This window comes from Pygoscelis adeliae, unplaced genomic scaffold, assembly GCF_000699105.1.
Source record: "Pygoscelis adeliae isolate BGI_AS28 unplaced genomic scaffold, ASM69910v1 Scaffold4, whole genome shotgun sequence".
Lineage (NCBI taxonomy): Eukaryota > Metazoa > Chordata > Aves > Sphenisciformes > Spheniscidae > Pygoscelis > Pygoscelis adeliae.
The window spans coordinates 2056100-2075203 of record NW_008824986.1 but is presented as its reverse complement, the minus strand read 5'-3'; the positions used below and the strand labels follow the sequence as shown (position 1 = coordinate 2075203).

Here is a 19104-nt window from a genome sequence, read left to right as displayed (position 1 = left end):
GCTGTCGTCACATGAGTCTGAACACCTGTAATTAAAGGGAATTAATGTGAGAACAGGTGCAAAAAAAAGTTCACAATTTCAAAAGAGAAATCAGTGATCACAACAACTGTATGTTCATTTTAAGTAAGGCTTCCTCTGGTCTAAAGGCTGGCTTTCCTGGGGGGACTTGTGGTACATTCCTGAGCAGCCAGTGCATGCCTCAAACTGAATAAAAAGACCACCTCTTCATTGTCTGCATTATTTTACTTAGCAATAAAAATAAATAGGGTCAACTTTTTTACTTCCGTATAGAAACAACCTAGAAGAAGTGAAGAGATGCCAACCTGTACACTACCAAAATTGCATGATATGTTGGTCAGAAAGCATACCTCTTTTTTTATTTTTCAGCAGTAAATGACTGAATCTGTATCCAAACAGACCATGGTATTTTCATGATCTTATAGGCCCAAATCTTCATAGAAGCTCAGGGAGCAGTGCGAGAGAAACTAGCATTGTCCTCTGGAAACTAGCATTGCTCTCTCATGCTGCTCAGAGCTGGTAACAGCAGCTTTCAAGCCACAGTTGGGTTAATCCAGGCCATTTATTACATTTGGTGTAACTGAACTAAGTATGAGAGATTAGAGTGGCAAGATATGCAGCCCGATTCTTATAAAATGCAGTTTACCTAGGAGTATGTATCAGTTTAGATCAATTGGAATTCAATCCCAGAAGTGAGACTGGGGTTGATATGTAACTGGGACAGACGTAACTAAGGCACACACACGTAGCTCTAGCTTCCAATTAGAGAACTTGTTTTTGGTTAATATTTCACAGCAAACCAAAGCCAGCTGACACCTCCTTGAATGCAGCATCTCCTGCTGTTAGAACTGCAACCAAGCATCAAGAAACCTCCAAGGCACCATCTGCCATGGTTCAGCCTGTGTCTGTACCTGTCCAGCCTGTGTCAACACCAGTTAATCAGGTAGGGGAGACGATATGGTGAATTTCAAGGACCAAAAGCAAGCTCTTAAAAAGGTGTTTCTTCTACAGTTTGTGACTCAGAAACCCCAAATTTTCTAGTTTTTGCTTTGCTGTTGAACTCCAGCTTTGAAACTTACAGCCGTACAGTAGTTGCATACACAGAAGAGATGTCCTGCCTACTAGCTAACCTTTATCACCTGGCAAAGGGAAGGGAACCTTTCATCCCCAGGTTACAGGCATCTCTGCGGCAGTGAGCAGAAGGAGCAGCTGCTGCTAGCTCAACCAGCGGCAGGAATCTGTGTGCGCTCCAGCAGGTCAGAGACTGCATGCCATGAAGGGCACTTGGATGTGTAAGTCAACTCACTGGCCTCTTCACATTGCAGACTGACTCATTCACTTTCAATAGCGGCAGCCTGTAACTTTTTCCTCTCCCTTTCTACAGAACTCACTTGAAATCATTTTCTTTCAGTGAAACTTATTTTAAGCTAAATCATTTCACTACTATGTTTACTTTGTATCTAGATATGCTTATTTACCACATAACATTTTAATATTCATATCAAAGAGTTTCTAATTAAAGTTAGCATGCATTTCGAGTCCTTTTCGTTGCAAACTATCAGAATAGTCATAACTCTGAATTCTTACCTAATAGGAAAGAAGAGCCATATTTACTTAAAAATAAAACTGAAAAGTTAATGAGAAACTCGCTTTACACTGCCTTTTCAATGTTTACAGCCTAGAATTAGGTGGTAACCAATAAACAGATACTGGATAGGGGAAATAATGCACATTTACTTTTGACTACAACGAGAACGGAACTAAGCCTTTGCGACATTTTGCCATTTTGACAGAGGTTGCCTAAGTCAAGAGTGATAGTTATCTCAAAAATTACCACTTTTAATCTTGTTGGCATATAAGACACCATCTACAAAATCTGGCTGTTTCCTGAGATACCAAATCACTAAGTCTGCTGTTCTGGGGCAGCTTCTATTTCACTAAAATGAAAAGCTCTATTAATCAAGTTATATAAGGAAGTTTTCCAGGAGAAGAATAATTTCATTCTGATTTCACTCAGTAGGATCAATAGGGTGATATTCCACCTCTGTAAATTTTTCGGTTTTGGCAAAAGAGAATAATTACAGTAGCAGTCACACACATGACTTGACTTAACTTTTCCTTATTAACATCCATAAATATTTTGTACCTAAGAATTTTTAAAATGACACTACCACCAAGCAGCCTACGTAGATTTGCCTTAGTGAAGTATTAATGACAGATGTTATAATACACTGCAGTGAAGTTTTCCTTGCCATGATTAACTCAATAAGGCAATAAGGCAGTAACAGCATTTTTGTTACTCAGGCGGTAACCCATTCAGGAAGATCACTACCAGTTGTCTACAACAGAGCAACTTCTACTCACTGCGTTAAATATTTTGCTTTGGACTTCACCCACCAAAATCTCTTTTGTGTCACTCCAAGAGCATGTTTCTCCTGTATATGGAAAAATATCCTCTGTACACCTAAACATCATCATGTGATGTTTTGCACTCTACAGGCTCAAAGCCCCACTAACTATTTGCAAGGACTGGATGGAAGACCTATAATTGCTGCTCCTGTATTTACAAAGGTAATTCATTCTGTGACATGTTTGAAACTAAAGAGGTCAAATAATTGTATGGAGAGATAATGAAATTTTTTAGCTACCAAAGATAAAAAAAAGAATTATGCATTTATTAAGCCATTCAAGGATTTAAGTGGCTTTATGAAATCTTACTGAAATCAGTATTACTTCCAGACCAATAAGACATTTACTGTCTATTCATTTTCTCTATTAGATGTTACAGGATATTTCAGCTTCTGAGGGGCAGCTTGTTGTCTTTGAATGTCGGGTGAAAGGAGCTCCTTCCCCAAAGGTTGAATGGTATAGAGAAGGAACACTGATAGAAGATTCTCCAGATTTTAGGATACTACAGAAAAGTATGTTTCTTGTGTGGAAATATTGTGTCTAATAAAATATAGGCAAGCAACAAAATTGCTAACATAGCAACACTTTGAATTTCTTATTACAATGCTAAGAACTATATAAGCTGTATTTATGGCAGTAAATCCGGGTTCCAGAAGCCAAAACTGTGGATGAATTGAACAGCATACTCACAGGTAGTATTTGTCTGAGATTCCCCAAACTATGGGGCAATTGTTTTGCCTTCTGCTTTGATCCCTTTGCCACTTCAATGTCCTTTTCTAATTCAGCCTTACTTCTGCTGTTTGTTTTTGGTTTTGCACCATTTATGTAGAGTTCCATTGGCCGTAAAGTCCCTCATCTTTTAGTTAAGTGCTATTACAATAGTGCTTATGGGCAGTGGATTGCTTATTTATTCAGAAAAGTACCCTGATGTACATGTTAGCATGCTCACACATACATGTGTGTGCACATGATACATGATAGGTTGTAAATATATACTTCCAGTTTAATTTTCAAATGTAGTCAAAACATCTGCAGTTTTCACATAAGTCACTGGAATGCTAAAATTGCTAAAACTCAATAGAAATTCCTTAAACACCACACTAAGTCAAACCTAAATGAAACAATGTTTTATCATAACTTGATTTCACGTGTGTAATAGTTTCAGAAATTGTCTTCGAGATACACTAAAGTAGTACTAAGATTGCAAAAAAATACTTCTTGCAGAATTTATTTCCTATTCATAAGTTCTCAGAAGTATTTGTAAGTGTTCCTATTGTTCAGAGGATTTGACATACCATTGAATACAAGGCCTGGCTGTCTCCACCACCCCTTAAATAGAAAATTGGATCAAAAGGAGTATTCCGTCATATAGAGAAGATCAAGCTTAATAGTTAGTGCTTAAGAAAAAAAAAAATATTGGCAAAAGTAAGTATATTCAATCTACTAATTCTGCTCTTTTTCCCTTTAGAACCACGATCTATGGCTGAACCAGGTGAGGATCATCAAAATGCTCTTTTTTTTTTGATTATACAAATGTGGTGATTTAACCTCACAAAATATTAATTATTTAAACTCCATAATTTAATTAACATAATTTCTTCTTTTCCCCATGTTCTATAGCTACTAGTGAGATGCATTTCACTGTAGATTGTTCCATAAACATAGAATTTGAATTAATTCCATTGCTTTTGAAGAAAATAATGTTTCCATTCTGCTTTGACCCAGTTCTAACTTAGGACCTAAATGTTATCACCTTAGGAGCTAAAGATTAACAAAATTAATGTATGAGGGTCCCCTGTATATCTGAGGTTCAGAAGTACACCAGATGATGTAGGACTAAGCTATTTTTATCTAGTTTACCAGTTAGGGAACATTGCATCAGATGTTTAGCCATGTCAGCCATTCCCTTTGCTCCCTACCAGCGTAATATGAGAGTATCACATCAGGTGTTCCACCCCTGATACCAGCAAATCCTATAAAAGTGGCTGGATTTGCTAATTTCAAGGGTCAGAGCAGAACGTAGGCTACTCTGCATGATTTGAGCAAAGGAGCCTTATAGATTTTGGTTACTTCTCCATAACACAATTGCTCTCCCTGTTATGCTTTTCACTATTAAAAATATAAAACTGCCCCTCTTAAGACAGAAAATTACCAAAGGAGTATTAATTCTTATGGAATATAAGCTTCTGTAATTCCTCTCCTTGCCCTATTAAAAGTTTTTTACCCCAAAAAATATCTTGAAAGAAACTCCCTCTCTCTGCAATGTCTCTCGCTGAGACTTAGGAATGAATAAATGGAGTTTCTACCAGAACCCACCGATGCTGTTCCTTTACTGTCCAGTGGCATCACTGCTGAGTAATGTGAAGCAGTTTTTAGAGGGTAATCAGTTGGGTGCAGTTGTCACTGCCTCATCACCTGCTGCTCATTCAGAAGGAATCTGGATTTCCATGCATGCAGTGGTTGGCAAATCCAAGTACTATAAACTAGATACTATAATGCCTTAAACTAGTTCTATAATCCTAGTACTATAATAAACTATTATTCTCCTATAGTTGTTAGCAAATAATCTCTTTGTTCCTACTAGATTTTCCTCAGTGATGACATGAAACAATCAAGTTCAAGTGTGGTATGGTCTTCTACAGAAATACTCATAAAATACTAATCCTGTAGGGTTTCAGGAAAGTTTCTTGCAAAATGGTAGCAAAATAGTCACTGACTAGTTGAAGAAATGCTATCAGCCCACATTTCAATACACTTTAGATGTTACTTTCCCTCCCCATCCCAGCTCCCCAGCCAAATGAAAGATTTAAAATCCCATCACGATAGGTATTTATTAGCTGGTACTGCTGCCTGGACATGTCAGATAGTGGTTAGACAGGAATGTCATAACCCCAGACTGACTTTTCAAGATGGGATTTAATTTTTGCTAGTACAATTTTGCTAGCACATGTTTGGTGCCCATTAGTCTTCTTCACAAAGAAGTGAAAAGGCAACTTTCTGTAAGCACAATTAGCACAATCCCCTCTATCTGCAAATCTGCACTGGTACTTTTGGAAAATACCAGCCTACATGTATGTGTTTTGTATTTCTTCACCTTACAGAGTGACTCCACTTGAATTGTTCCCAATTAATTATAACTAATCTTTCAATCTGTAAAGAGATAAAAATACATATATTTCAGTGAGTTGTGAGTATGGAGTACACTATATTTCTCCAAATTAAATTTTAAGTTCTTCAGAGAGAAAGTCTGTACTTCATGTGATTAGGAAAACATTTTGTAATGTTTTCCAAACACTGCTGACACCTGTTCTTCACTTTCGTTGGGCATGCTGGAGCACAGAAGGTACCAGTTGCTGCAGACAATGCTGATAACAGCTGCTGCACACAAAGGCTGCCAAAATTGATAATACTGATGAAACTAAAATCAAACGGAGCAAGGTAGAAAACCTTAAGGAAATGTCCCCGAGGGTAGTCAAAGCTTTGTGTGTTTGTTCAATGCATGTTCACTTCAAGTAACAATACTGCTCTGATGCTTTGCAGAGGAAATTTGTACTCTCGTTATTGCTGAAGTATTTTCAGAAGATTCGGGCAGTTTCACCTGTACTGCAAGCAATAAATATGGCACAGTATCTAGTATAGCTCATTTAACTGTCAAAGGTAAGAGTTTGTTTTAGTCCTTTGCTTGCTAGTAAATACAAGCAGAGCAGGCTGTTGCACTGTACAGTCCAAGCTGCTTATCGAACATACAGATTGCTATGTCTTTTCAAAGTGTCCTTCCCCAATTAGAAATGTGAAGGGACAAGGAACATTAGGGAATGAATCCCACACAGCCCTTCCAAAAACACAACTCTTACTGACCTCAAGATTTGGGCAACAGCCATTTTTGGAATCTCTATGGACTGTCTAGTTCGCTGTTTCAATAACCCTTTGGTGCAGAGCCCAAAGGAGGAAACCTCAAAACAGATTCTTTCATATTGCCTACATGATTTATGCTGCCAAGGCACTAAGCAGTTAGGTGAGCAAAGTACAGTACATAAAAGTATAGTGCACTGTTGACTCTAATTCAGCTCAAGTTCTGGCAGCGTTCTTCATAACTAAAAAGTTAGAGAATTCTCTGAAAAGAAAGTTTGTATTTCAAAGATGCTGGTGGAATTCACAGGGGACGTACGTGGCTGAAGACCACTGCTGGATCTTCCAGACTAGAACTGTGTCACTTTTCCCCCTGCCTTTACAATATTCCTTTGTTAAGGGAATTTGTTGTTAAACAAATGATGTCAAACAACTCGGTCCAACAGCTGACAGGACATCAGAGTGAGTTTTTCCAACTGTAACTTTTGTGATTTCATTTCACTATAATTTATGGTATTTGCATATCACCAAAAGTTTGATATTTGCTATTTCAGCATCTGAAGACAGTAGTAATGCTGCTACCCTTCACACAATGAGCTCAATCAACTTAATTGCTGCTGAACATCAACCTCCCCCACATATTCCTTCCCATCGTGTAGTAAATCAAACACCCAAACCTAAACTTGAAGGTGTTCTTGTGAACCACAATGAACCCAGATCGAGTTCCAAGATAGGTCTCCGTGTGCACTTCAAGCTGCCTGAAGATGATAAAGGAAGTGAATCATCATCAGAGGATGGACCTGGCGCTACAAACCAAATCAGACCCAACTATTTCCAAGAGAGAATGAATGGACAGCCAATGAAAATACCAGAGCCAACATCGCCATCCAAGGAACCCCCCCCAGTACTGGCTAAACCAAAGCTGTAAGTAAAAGGGATCCTAAGTCTCAGGAGCATCACTGATATTATTTAGTATTCATAGACCAGGACACTATTGCACTAGAGCAAAAAACTCAGAACAAAAAGACAGTCAGTATCACATGGTGCTGGCCTAATTAACCACACTCTTAGAAAACATATTCTACAGAGCTAGATATTTTTTTCTGTATGTCTCTCTTGGGAAAAGTGTTCTCCAAATTTAAAAGGAAAATGTTTTCCCTTTGAAATTTTATTTAATCCCACAATGTTTTCTGTTGCCAACAAAAGATGAACAACACTGCTTTTACACAGGCAAAATAAAAGCAGGTTCTTCAAATATATCTTACTCAATTCTGAGTATGCAATTTTGCCAAAACCAGACATATTCAGTCTTACACATAGTATGGGCTAGCAACCAGCTAGCAACTGTAGTCTCAAAGGCCATGCCTCATAACTTTCATGTCTCACAAACATAATCTCCTCCTAAAAAGGATAAAATACTTCAAAATGTTTGATAACGTGAAACCACTTGAACTAAAAAGCACCTGCATGATTAGTGCACTGTGAGCTCAAGGGGAAATGTTAAGAAGTAGTGTAGTTTTCTTAGAGGACAATTTATGGGATTCATACTGCATTCATAAGAAATACCTTTTCAGCGTTTTTGAAACCTCCCAAATCTAGTTTAACAAAAAGCATGCAGAGTCCTTAATTTCATTTCTTAAATAGGCAGAAGCTTGAACTAAAGGTTCAGGAAGGACTTTTTATAAAGTAATTACTTGGTACTCTTAAGCAGGGATGTAATTTCATAGCATAAACATTACAAGTGAGAAGACAGAACTTACATACCACGTAGCAGAGAGAGAACTTGGAGCAGTGGTTTTTTTTTAATTTGTTAAACCCATATTCACAGTCCTATTTACTTTCACAGCTATAGTGTGTTTAAGGGGGGAGCAGAAGCAGTATTTAAGTTGCCCAATGCTTGGATAAAGCAGAATTTCTCTCAACCCCCTTCCCCCAAAAAAAACTGTAACAAAGGAGTGCATTATTATGCAGATATATATATGAAGGACACAAAATCAGGATTGCACAACTTCTAATTCTCTAACATTCTACTTTTTGATAGCCTGAAATTGCTATCTTTATCTACCTTTAATGTGATTTTTGTTTAGTACTTTATAGAAACAATAATTCTTTTAAATAAAAAGAAGTTCTGTTGACTTCATGTATTTGGTTTGTCAGTACCAGTTGTGGTTGGTCTCTACTTCTACATTTTTCACTTTTTAACAATAGTTATTTAATACTCGATAATTTATTACATGATCATTTTCCATATTCTCTATGTCCTTTTTGGTTTTGGAAGGGGAAAAGGTAGCCAGTTTTCCATATGCTGTATTTCCATATACATAATAACTAAATAAACCGCTTGACAAGGCAAAATAATTTTCCTTAATTGCGAAGTAAAAAAGCCCTGAAGACATATAGAGTAGAGAGCATCTAGGAAACAACAATTGCATGAAATGCAAGTCCTCTCTGAATGATGCACTGCTGCCTGTCACTGAATGTCAACACCACCTAAACTACATTGGTAGTATCTCTTTTGGTCGATTATTACAAAGCTTTATTAGCCAAAATGTTGGTTTCAGAACCTACTTTAACAGGAGCTAAATAACTGCAACCTGGCTCACAAACGCTCATTTAAAATCCGATAAACCAAATCCTACTCTTAGTTACACAAGCAGAGAGGTACAAAGGTGACATACAGCAGAATTTGACAATGCTTTCCATTAAATATCTTTCATCAAGTAAGGTTTATATTTATATTTCATGTGTTAAAATGTAAGAATCATCTTCAGTCAAATAATTTTCAGACAAAAAGCTTTTGTGCCCCTGGCAAAGAAGGGGAGAGGAAGGAAAAGTTTATTTTAGTAGCAAACTAACATTATGCTCTTCTCATACTGTTGAAGAATATGTCATGTAGCAGTTTCCCCTACCTCTTACTGTATCACAGGACATAGAATTTTTTTCTCGCAATTCACATATGGAATTGCAGTCACCCAGCATGTTCAGGGCTCATGACCAATTTTGCTCATCTTTGTTTTATATGCAGTGATCAGACCCAGTTAAAACAGCTCCACAACCAGGTCTTGCTTGAACAACAGCAGGTGCATCAGACATCTATAAGAGAGTTGTCATTCAACACAGCTTTACTGAATTCTGCTACTTCACTCCATCAACAGTCCACCTCAACTATGTACAAACAAAGCAAAGCCTCTGCTTCACAAGCATTCAGCTATACCCGACCTAAGCAGTTCCTACCATCACAAACCACACCGCCCACCAGCTCCTCTTCTAGCTCCTCAGTTACAACATTCAGCAATGTCCCTCAAGGAACTCAAAGAACAAATAACAAGGAAAATTTCACAGGAAATCCTTCACCTGCCCAATCAAGGTCTTCAGGAGGGTTTACAAGCAAAAGTGAACAGTCTCTGCCAAGCCCTAAAGAATCTATGGTGCCTCCGTTAACGCTTTCTACATCTAGTGTAAAACAGTTTCAGCCGCAGAGTGTGACTCCTGCTCCTCTCTCCCCAACTGGCCGGATTCAGAATCCAGCAGCTTTTCTTAGTGCTGTTCTTCCTTCACTTCCTACTGTGCCATCAACCAATGCTATGGGACTGCCCAGAAGTACACCAGCCACGTAAGTAGCATAAACCATATGTGCAGAAGCAGGGGCAAGAAATACTCATAAAGGAAACTAAGATGTATTTCTGCTCAAGGGTTCAGTGGGGAGCTTATTGAAATGCAAGTCATTCGTAAAATAGAAAAGCGAGTTATTCATATATTCTGGTCATTTCATCTAACCTTTACATTCAGTTAAGAAAGGAAGGGATAGTAGCTTCTATAGTAAGATGCATCAAGGGTAAGATAAATTCAAGATAGAGAAATGGGAGTTTATAAATAGATATATACAAGAATTTGGGGGCTCACAGATTCATAACACTGTACTAGTGTGAGATAGGAGATTTCATGAGCTTGCAGGATAAGTCACTCCAAGATCATTTGTCTGTATGAGCTATAAAAACATTCTTACCTATTGTAAGCAATGAGTAAAGTTTTAAAAGGTACCTCGTAATGTAAGTTATTTCTTAGTCCAGGTAAATCTAAGAAATAACTTATGTAAAGGTTTTTTTTTCTGGTTGCAATACTTTCTGTATTTAAAGTCCCCCACAAAAATCTCAGGAGAGTTAATGTTTTGCACATAAATATTTTAATTGAAAGCCAGCACGATTTCTGTGACAAAATGGCTACCACCATACAAGCAAATAAGGATGATGATGTACTGGAAAGGTTGTGGCTTTAAGAGTTCCTTCTTTCCTAGTAGAGTTGAAATTAATATCCCTTTTGTGTACTGCATGAACCCTATGTTAGCACGGCTAGCACCAGTAGATTGATACAACTTTTTATCCATAGAATTCCAAATCCCGCACAAACTAAGGAATATTTCCCCCTTTTACCAATGGTATGCTTCAAGGTAGTGATAGCCATCAGTAAGTCACAATCTCCTAACTATTTTGCTGATACTACATCAACCAATCTGTAATTATAACAGGAAAAAAGTGTCCTTGTATGCATAACATTCACCATTCTGTGTGCCAAGAAATCCTGCCTTCAAACCGTTATTGCACTCCTACTCCCAGACTTCCTAGTTCCCCAGCACAGCCACATAATCGCCATCACCCTGTGGCACATGCCTGGAGTCCTTCACGGCCCTGGCATCACAGGCAGGCATACATAATAAAGTTATAACGTTCACAGTGAAGGTTTTAACCATACCCCACTCAAGCCTTCGGCCTGCTTTCACAACACTGCAACAGCAAGCAAAAATCAACTGCAGCTACTCATCCACTCCCTCTCCTTCCGAGCTGGTGCACAAGTGCTCAAGCACTATTCTCTCTGCATTAATGACACTTAACCCTTGCAAAGTGCTTTACTTTTTCTAACTGTTGTACACGCATTACCAAATAAATCCTTAAAATACACCTACCAGGTAGAGTAGTTAAATATTGTTTTCTTCATTTCACCTTTCCTGGGTCCCAGCCCAGAGCTGAATTCCCCCATAACTAGAGCTCATTGTGCTAAGATTCAAATCTAGATCTCCACACGGGAGACAGTCAAAGTGAGGGCACAAAAGATCAGGAAGGAACCTGAACAATGTCTGTGCTAATCTGTGAATATTTACTGAAGTTTCAGCTTCCTTTTTTGGCATTATCAATTATAATAATTCTGGTTACAAAAGCAGTGAGAGATCATTATGTCTGCAGAACAACAAAAGGAAGGTATCTTGCACAGCAATCATTAGTTATGCCTTTTACCTAGACCCCTTGTTATTAAGATGCCGACTCCTGGTAAACTACTGGAATGTTGCACACTCTCTAGTAGTGTGTGGCTGCTGTGCTTCAGCAGTGCACTCTCACAGTCTCCCGACAGTCTTATTTAAGAATTTAACTATTTTCAAACCTTACTAAAATAAAACAGACATCTATAAAATAAAAATAAAAATAACAATAAAAATAACAATAACTGTTGATGTTAGGTGTCATAAAAGGGTGAGAGAAATGAAAGAAGTAAAAGTTCATGGAAAGAGTAAATGATCAATGAAGATGTGAGATAAAGATCAATGAGAAATTGTATTAACTTTTAAATTATTGCCTGATACAGTAAAATGTACAAATTGTATACCTATGGTAACACCTATACACATTTCTTTAGCATTCATTGTGACATCATTATTCCAGGATAAATATAAATGGAACTTAGCTGCTTATTATAGTATTATAATGCTTATTCTCCTTAAGATGTGTGTCCTTAATTCCTACTGGCATGGGAATAGGATGCACCATTAAAACAGTACCAAAAAAAATCAAATCCCATATTGTGCTTTGGCTTCTACATAAATAAATAACAGGTTCCTCCAGACAACTGAAGCATAACATATCATATCACACAGGTGAAAAAAAAATATATATACTGGTTGCTGCATGTTAGTATCAGAATTTTCTTTTAATAGCCCAACCCAGGGATTAACAAAGAAAAATCTGAAGCCTCTGCCATTAGCAACAGATGATTCTATTCGGGAAAATAAAGCTGCACTTGTAAAGGACCTAGAAAGAAAACTGCATTTCAGAGAGGATGTTAATCAACAAAGTAGTCAGCAGGTAAGAAAATCGAGTGTTATTAGAATAAATTTCACTCATGAACAAGATATGTATTATGACTTGTGAAACAAAAGGTGTTTGTGTGGTTGAGCTGCGACACTACTTTGCAGAGTAAAGTTTTGTGGTAAGTACTGGTTTGGAATAGCTAACTGGAGCTTTAAATAGGAAGTATGAGGGGATGCAGTTGTAGAGGGTTTGCTTTGTGACTGAGTAGCATTTTTAATTTCTGATCATCTCTATTAGAGACCGGTAGGAATGTAAAACTTTTTTCTTTTCATGGAAGCTTCTATACATTGGATCTCATTTTTTCACTTTACAAGTTGCTCAACTCATTGCACAGATACACATTCATACACTGTATATTTTAAAGACAAATTAAGGAGTAAAGTAATCAAACTGTTTAAGAAATGGTTTCTGGTTTTGCTTTGGTTGAACTAAAATGCAGTATTCAATTTTTAGCATTAAACCTATTTTTCCAAATCTTCCAACTTATATGAATTCACAGGGACTTGGTAGGAACTTAACAAAGTTTTTGGTAGCTGTTACTGGCATACACCGAACTTTAGGCCTAGCATTACTAGAGTTTAGCAAAATAACAAGCCTTTTACACAGTTCAAGGAACTATCAGTTCATTCTTAACTGGAATCAATCAATTCACCGGATCTGGGCAGTGTCTATGAAATTAAAGAAGAAATAAAAAATGAAATAATATTTTGAGGTTGAAATCACTGTAAATCAGGTTCAACCACCCTCAAATAACAGTAGGACACACTAAGGACCGCTAGATAGCTTTCTGTCTGTAGGTGATTAAGCTACTCTCACCTTGGCCACGGAGCCCCGCACAGCTGTCCCACCAGCTCAGGCTTAACACAGCAAATAATGGTTTACCCTGATCTGTCATCAACAAGGGAACTTTTCACAAGGTCTATTAGCCCTTCTGACAGAGAACATGCAAAGATAAGCAAAAAGCCATGGAGTCTCTGGAGTAAATTACCCTCTGTGGACAACTGCAGTGTAATCCCTGTTTTTTTAATTTTGCTGTTGACCTTTCTTTCTGACAGATCATGCTGCCAAAGCACTTTGAGTAAAACAACTGGCAAGCAGTATGTTTTGCAGATGAATCACAAGTGTTACAATTTGTACTTGCTATGGTAGTAAGACAAATTATTTAGAGAGCTACTGTGAAATACCAATCAGTCTTTCGAGTTAACTGCATGATAACCCCTTTAGAAACAATGATCCTACTAGTGTCAAAGTTATCTGCTGACAGCAGAAGTTATTTATACACTTATTTGCTATTCTGTATGAGACTAAACCAAAATCTTGATTCCCAAATCCCCCAAACACTGAAAAACTTCAAAGCTGGCACTTTTCTAATTGTTATAGTAGTTAGAATGCCAATGGTAATGAACTAGAAAACAATTTTAGGATTGCTCAATAAAAGTTCCCTCATTTTCCCCTCAGTTCCCATCTTTAATCACTTCTGATTTTATTCTTCCACATCCAGGAAAACCACTGCTCAGACTGACCCCAGCAAATTCAAGTCTGAGTTTTCTCCTCAGTGAAAGCAGTGATTATTTAAAGAGATGAAAGGATGCACAGTGTTTTCCAAAATTCCTATTGCTTTGCCATTTATAGAACAATCAACATCGTGTGAATAATATGTTGGAGTACTGGATTCACACCCATAGATTTTGTCCTGTTTTTTCCTCTTGTAGTTACCACAGAATTTAAAAGGAGACATTTTCATCCTATATATAGCATATCTGCATTAAATTGATTATTATAATGGTAGGAAAGGGCTTCTTACTCACTTTCTCATAAATACAAATGTAACTCTCCTCTGTATGAGAGATCACTGCATACTGAATGGAGTACAGCATCCAATAAGAATCTCAAAGTGTTGGCTTCTTTGTATTTTCTACATGCTATTTTAAGAATTCCTTCTCATAAAATGTGTCCTATAGCATATTTTTTTTAGAGAATTGTATTGTAACCCCGTATTTCAATAGCAGCATTTGGTCCCATTTACAGTATCTACAGAGCATGTAGGGATCATCTAGAATGAAAGCTGCAGATGACAAGTCTGTGTCTTAAAATACTGGTATTGTCTTACATTACTACATAAAGTGCAACAATGACATGAGTGATTTACATCCTGGTGCTCTATTTATTATCTATCATTGACTTCCATATGAAAAGTGTTTAGCTTACAAGTCAAGATTTTCCTAAAGTGTCAGCATTATGCACTCAGCATGATATCTTATAATCCAGATGTACTCCTTCTGTTTCATCCAGTACATCATTCATCACCAACCATAAAAAAATCCAAAATCAGAACACAGTTGGTAGTTTTGCTGATGTTGCACGAGACAGAACAGATTAGTCTCTGGTCTTCTACAGCTATGATAATCATGCAGTGCTGACAGAAATACAAATATGATTTTGCTAAGATTCTAGCTGCAACTTTGATCAAGTACATGCACTAACAAGCTGTCATTTTTACCAGAAAAAAACACCATACCTGTCATTTATGCAGATGGTAGTATGCTATATTGCCAGGTGAAATTTCATCACAATTAGGAGTGTTGAAAAAAAGAGGTTCAGTTACACCAAACGTCTTCAGTCAGATTTGCTCAGTTCTTTCAAACAGAAGACAGACTAAATGAGGATTGGCTTTAGGCAATTGCAGGAAGAGGTTAGGACAAATCCCAGGATATAGGAGACTTAACTCGGTTTCTTTCTTGGCCAGTTGAATTCATAACTCTTAACTCCCGTAAGGACAGCCTAACTCCTTGCCCATGGGTATGGGTACTGTTGGTGCTGTCCCAGGTTGCACAAATAATTAAGCATTCTTTATCAGCAGGATAAAAATCTGGAAATTCCACCTTTCAGAATAGCTCCCTTAGCAGGAGACCTGAGCCTTTCTCTCACCTTCTCCAGCTCAATGAATAAAACTTAAGACTTCCAGGCAGTGTGGAACAGGACCTCCTTTAGCAGGACATTTCAGAGAGCATTTCAGCTTAATGGTTAGGGTTATTTGAGGAAGCTGCTAGAATCCTTTCTTCCAGTTGTGTGGAGAAAAGAAACAGAGACAGACTGAGAAAGAGAGAGAGAAAGAGAAAGAGACTCACTCTCCTGCCTAGGAACTAGGATGAACACCTGGATTCTTGTCCTTGCTATAGTGGATGTTTCAGTATTTCTGCAAAGTCAAAGAGGACAAGAAGGACAAAGAACTTCCCTGTCCACTCATCTCCGCCCCCATAATGTTTTCTTAGCGTGGAGCTCAGAGCTTCCTCTTGGAGACTGAGGTTGAAATCCTCTGAGACAAAGCATCCAAGTCTCATAACCTCAGTGACTGTCTGGGCTACTGCACCATTTGATGAAAGGAGAGCACCGCCAGTGTTATCTCCACTTCCCAAAATCTGTCAGTCTAGTCCATTGGGCCTTTTATCTTCCTTACAAGTAAAATATCTTGATAATGTTCAGTTAGAATACATCATGTAGAAATAAAAAGGTGTGTGGGGAGAAAAGGGCAAGCAGAGAATTTGGGGGGATTTTGGTAAATGGAAAAAAATATAAATGTGTAATGCAAACTGATTCTTTTACCCTGGTATTTGAAAACATTTACAGACTTCACCAATGGGACTATACATAGAGGAAATTCAGCTTTACAGGCAAAACTTAGAAATTAATGATATTATCTCCTCAAAACTTTACTGTACAAATAATATAAAATAGAAAAATGAGGTAATTAAACCTCAAAATCCTAGACACTAATAAAAATAAAGCAATTAACTGTGCAATAATAAAGGAAAGGAGAGTTAAGTACCTGGGCCTGGTTTATACCTTTTGGTTATAAGAACTACAAACTGTGCTCACATATCTCTGTCATTTACTATGAAGAATATCATGTGGCAATGCTGGTTGGTTGTGTCTTATGTAAGACCCAGATAGCAGCGTGGTCACTGCCTTATTTTTAGGACAAAGAGTAAAGCTACCGCTGTTAGCGGTACCGCTGTTAGACAATTATGCACAGCCCTCTCATGAATATTCTTCACTTTTGCTAGGGAATGCTTTATAACAAATTTCAGAGCAGAAGAGATGCAGGGTTTGTCCAAAAGCTTTTAGATCTGCACGGCCTGTAAAGCCATATGCAGAACCCAACTCATCACACAGGCCACATCACCACTAACACCTCAACACTGATCAAACAGAATTATCTCCTTGCAGTTCACATACTAAGCAGTCAGCCTCAGAAGGGTTGCAAGAATCACCAAGAGCTCTGTTCCCCAGAGCACAAGAATTACACTTAATTCAATCACTCCAAAAATCTTGCTCAAAAACAAGCTTCACATTATCTCCCAAAGGTCAGCAAACGTAGGCTATTTTGGACTAAGGATGGGAATTAAACCCCAAGGAGTCCTCATGGAAGCTTGTTTGCTCTGTACTAGAAATGAGAAGAGATTTAAGAACCTGTCCAAGACAAATTACCAGATCTTGACATTAATAGGTATAAACTCCCAATAATCGTGGGAATGAATAGTTGAACAACCACTTGTAGCTGTCTTCTCCAGATCTAGATCTAATCAGCAACAAAGTATAGACGGGTTTTCCTGGTAGGGATCCTGCCTTGCAGAACTCATCACCTAGGAAAGGAAACCTATCACCTAGGAAAGGGAACCTGGGCTCCTCATGTTTTCACACACACACCTAAGCTGCTCACTCCAGCTGATAAGTCTGTGGGAGTTGGAGATGCAAACCTCATTTGCTTTCTCTTGTTTTCCTCTTGCTCTATCACTTTGAGCTGAACTGTATTTTGAATATTGTCTAGCTGTGTACCACAGATGACTTGCTAGACTCTTCAAGGGTTTGTGCTTACATTTGGATAGCATGATATTCATGCCTTGTGTGATGTAAAAGGGCCCAACTGCAAGAAATAAGTCGCTTCAGTGATACCTCTCCATGGGACATGATAAGTGAAGATAAGCAAGCATATTAGATCTGTTGTTTTTTGATTCCCACTGCTGAAAGAGAGAGGGAGGGGGGGAGAGTGAGAATCCAAAATAAACAGAAGATTTCAGTCAGAGTAGCCTACATTAGATGTTGAAGCCAAGGAGTGTTACAGCTTGGAAACAGACACTGAGATGCAATATATGCCAATTTCTTAGATAAACTGTTAACTGGATTTAGAGTAACTCTGCCAAAAAGCCAATCTAGTAAAAGTTACAAAACTGGGATTAAATTGGGAAATTTGTCTGGAGTTGGCAACGAGTGGCAAACAGAATTATGTTTTTATACAGTATATGAGAATCAACATTCAAATAAAGTTCTTCTAGCCTTTCTATTTGTGGTAATTTCCATGGGTTACTATGCTAATGTCAGAATATTTTGATGCTACAAGCTTCTACTAACTGTAAGCATGTATTTTCACTAAGATCTGAATCCTACTAAAGTCAACAGCAAGATGGGTTTTAACTTCAACAGATCCAGGATTTTAGACCTTGTATTCACACACAAAGGTGCTTAAAAACTTACAGAAATTACTACAGTCTGTGCAATTCCACTTTTTGCCAAAAAGGTTCACAGGTAGCAGAAGGATCCAGGAGCTAGATTACTTGACTCAAGATCTAGGAGAACATGATCCAACTACCTGCTCTGTCACAGACTTTCTATGTTACCTTAACAGGTCTATTAGCTTCTTTAGGCCTCAATTTCTCATATGTAAAATGCAGGTAACAGCCCTGCCCTGAAGGGTGCCTTGCTGTCAGGTGCTCCTAAAATTATGGTGATGGGGCCAAATAGATCAATCACAGAGACAAAATTATGTGAATCTGTACCTTCAACGAGACTTGCATTGAGAGAAGGTTTTGTTTGCCATACTGGTCAAATTACAACCATCCAGCAGCACCCTACAACAATATTGCCAACGCAGTGCAAAGGCTAGCAACTCCCCAGAAGAAAATCTGCATTTCACTTCTCCACCTGCCCCAAATTCCCACTAGCACTTCTCTCTTTTTTTTTCTTCCTTTTGAGTTAACTTTCTTCTAGCTCACTCCTGCAGAACAGGTCACTGTGGGATCGGATGACCACCAGTGATGGCGGGAGGGACGTGTGGGAGCATATGAATATGAGCAGGGAGGGAAGCAAGGGAATGCTCCTGCTAGCACAAGCTGGCAACTAAACTGGTTCAGCTACATTGTCAAATCATATACTGAACACGCTATATGTCTCTGTGGCAATAACGCTGCACAGCTCACTTACAAGGTGCTAGTAATGACTAGAGAAAAATGGTACAGATCGGCTTAAGACACATATTCACCAGTGCATTTCCTGGCTTTGCTCTGGCTGGTTTTAACAGTCTTTTACCCTTCTACTTATAACCTGTCAATATCAATGCCGCCATCACTGCCTACTCTCCTTTTGCTAATGCATGTAAGTGAAATATCCAGGTTTCAAAAGTTACAGTCTACTCGGCATATATAGATAATTTTATACAATTATATGTATTATATATATTCTAATTTGTACAGAACATTTACACCTCTAGATAGGAGCTTGAATTGTGGGCGATAGCACAATTTTAAACATCTGGCTACTATATTAAACAAGTGTCTGAATTCCTGTCTGTAAAATTTCATATTCCAGGAAAGTTGCCAAAAAGCAGCTGAAACCCTACATTTTTTACCCAAAAACA

The 19104-nt window shown here is 38.0% G+C and overlaps 1 protein-coding gene across 3 annotated transcripts in view; it reads left to right on the top strand.

The window, feature by feature from the left end:
• Positions 1-19104, top strand: part of MYPN (myopalladin) — a 79453-nt gene that overhangs the window by 40524 nt on the left and 19825 nt on the right. For all 3 annotated transcript variants that reach the window (XM_009325817.1, XM_009325815.1, XM_009325816.1), the window contains exons 5-12: positions 814-961; positions 2518-2589; positions 2798-2939; positions 3896-3919; positions 5968-6084; positions 6831-7200; positions 9302-9889; positions 12260-12407. In XM_009325817.1, coding sequence (XP_009324092.1) covers positions 814-961; positions 2518-2589; positions 2798-2939; positions 3896-3919; positions 5968-6084; positions 6831-7200; positions 9302-9889; positions 12260-12407 — 1609 coding nt within the window. The remainder of the gene's footprint in view (positions 1-813; positions 962-2517; positions 2590-2797; positions 2940-3895; positions 3920-5967; positions 6085-6830; positions 7201-9301; positions 9890-12259; positions 12408-19104) is intronic.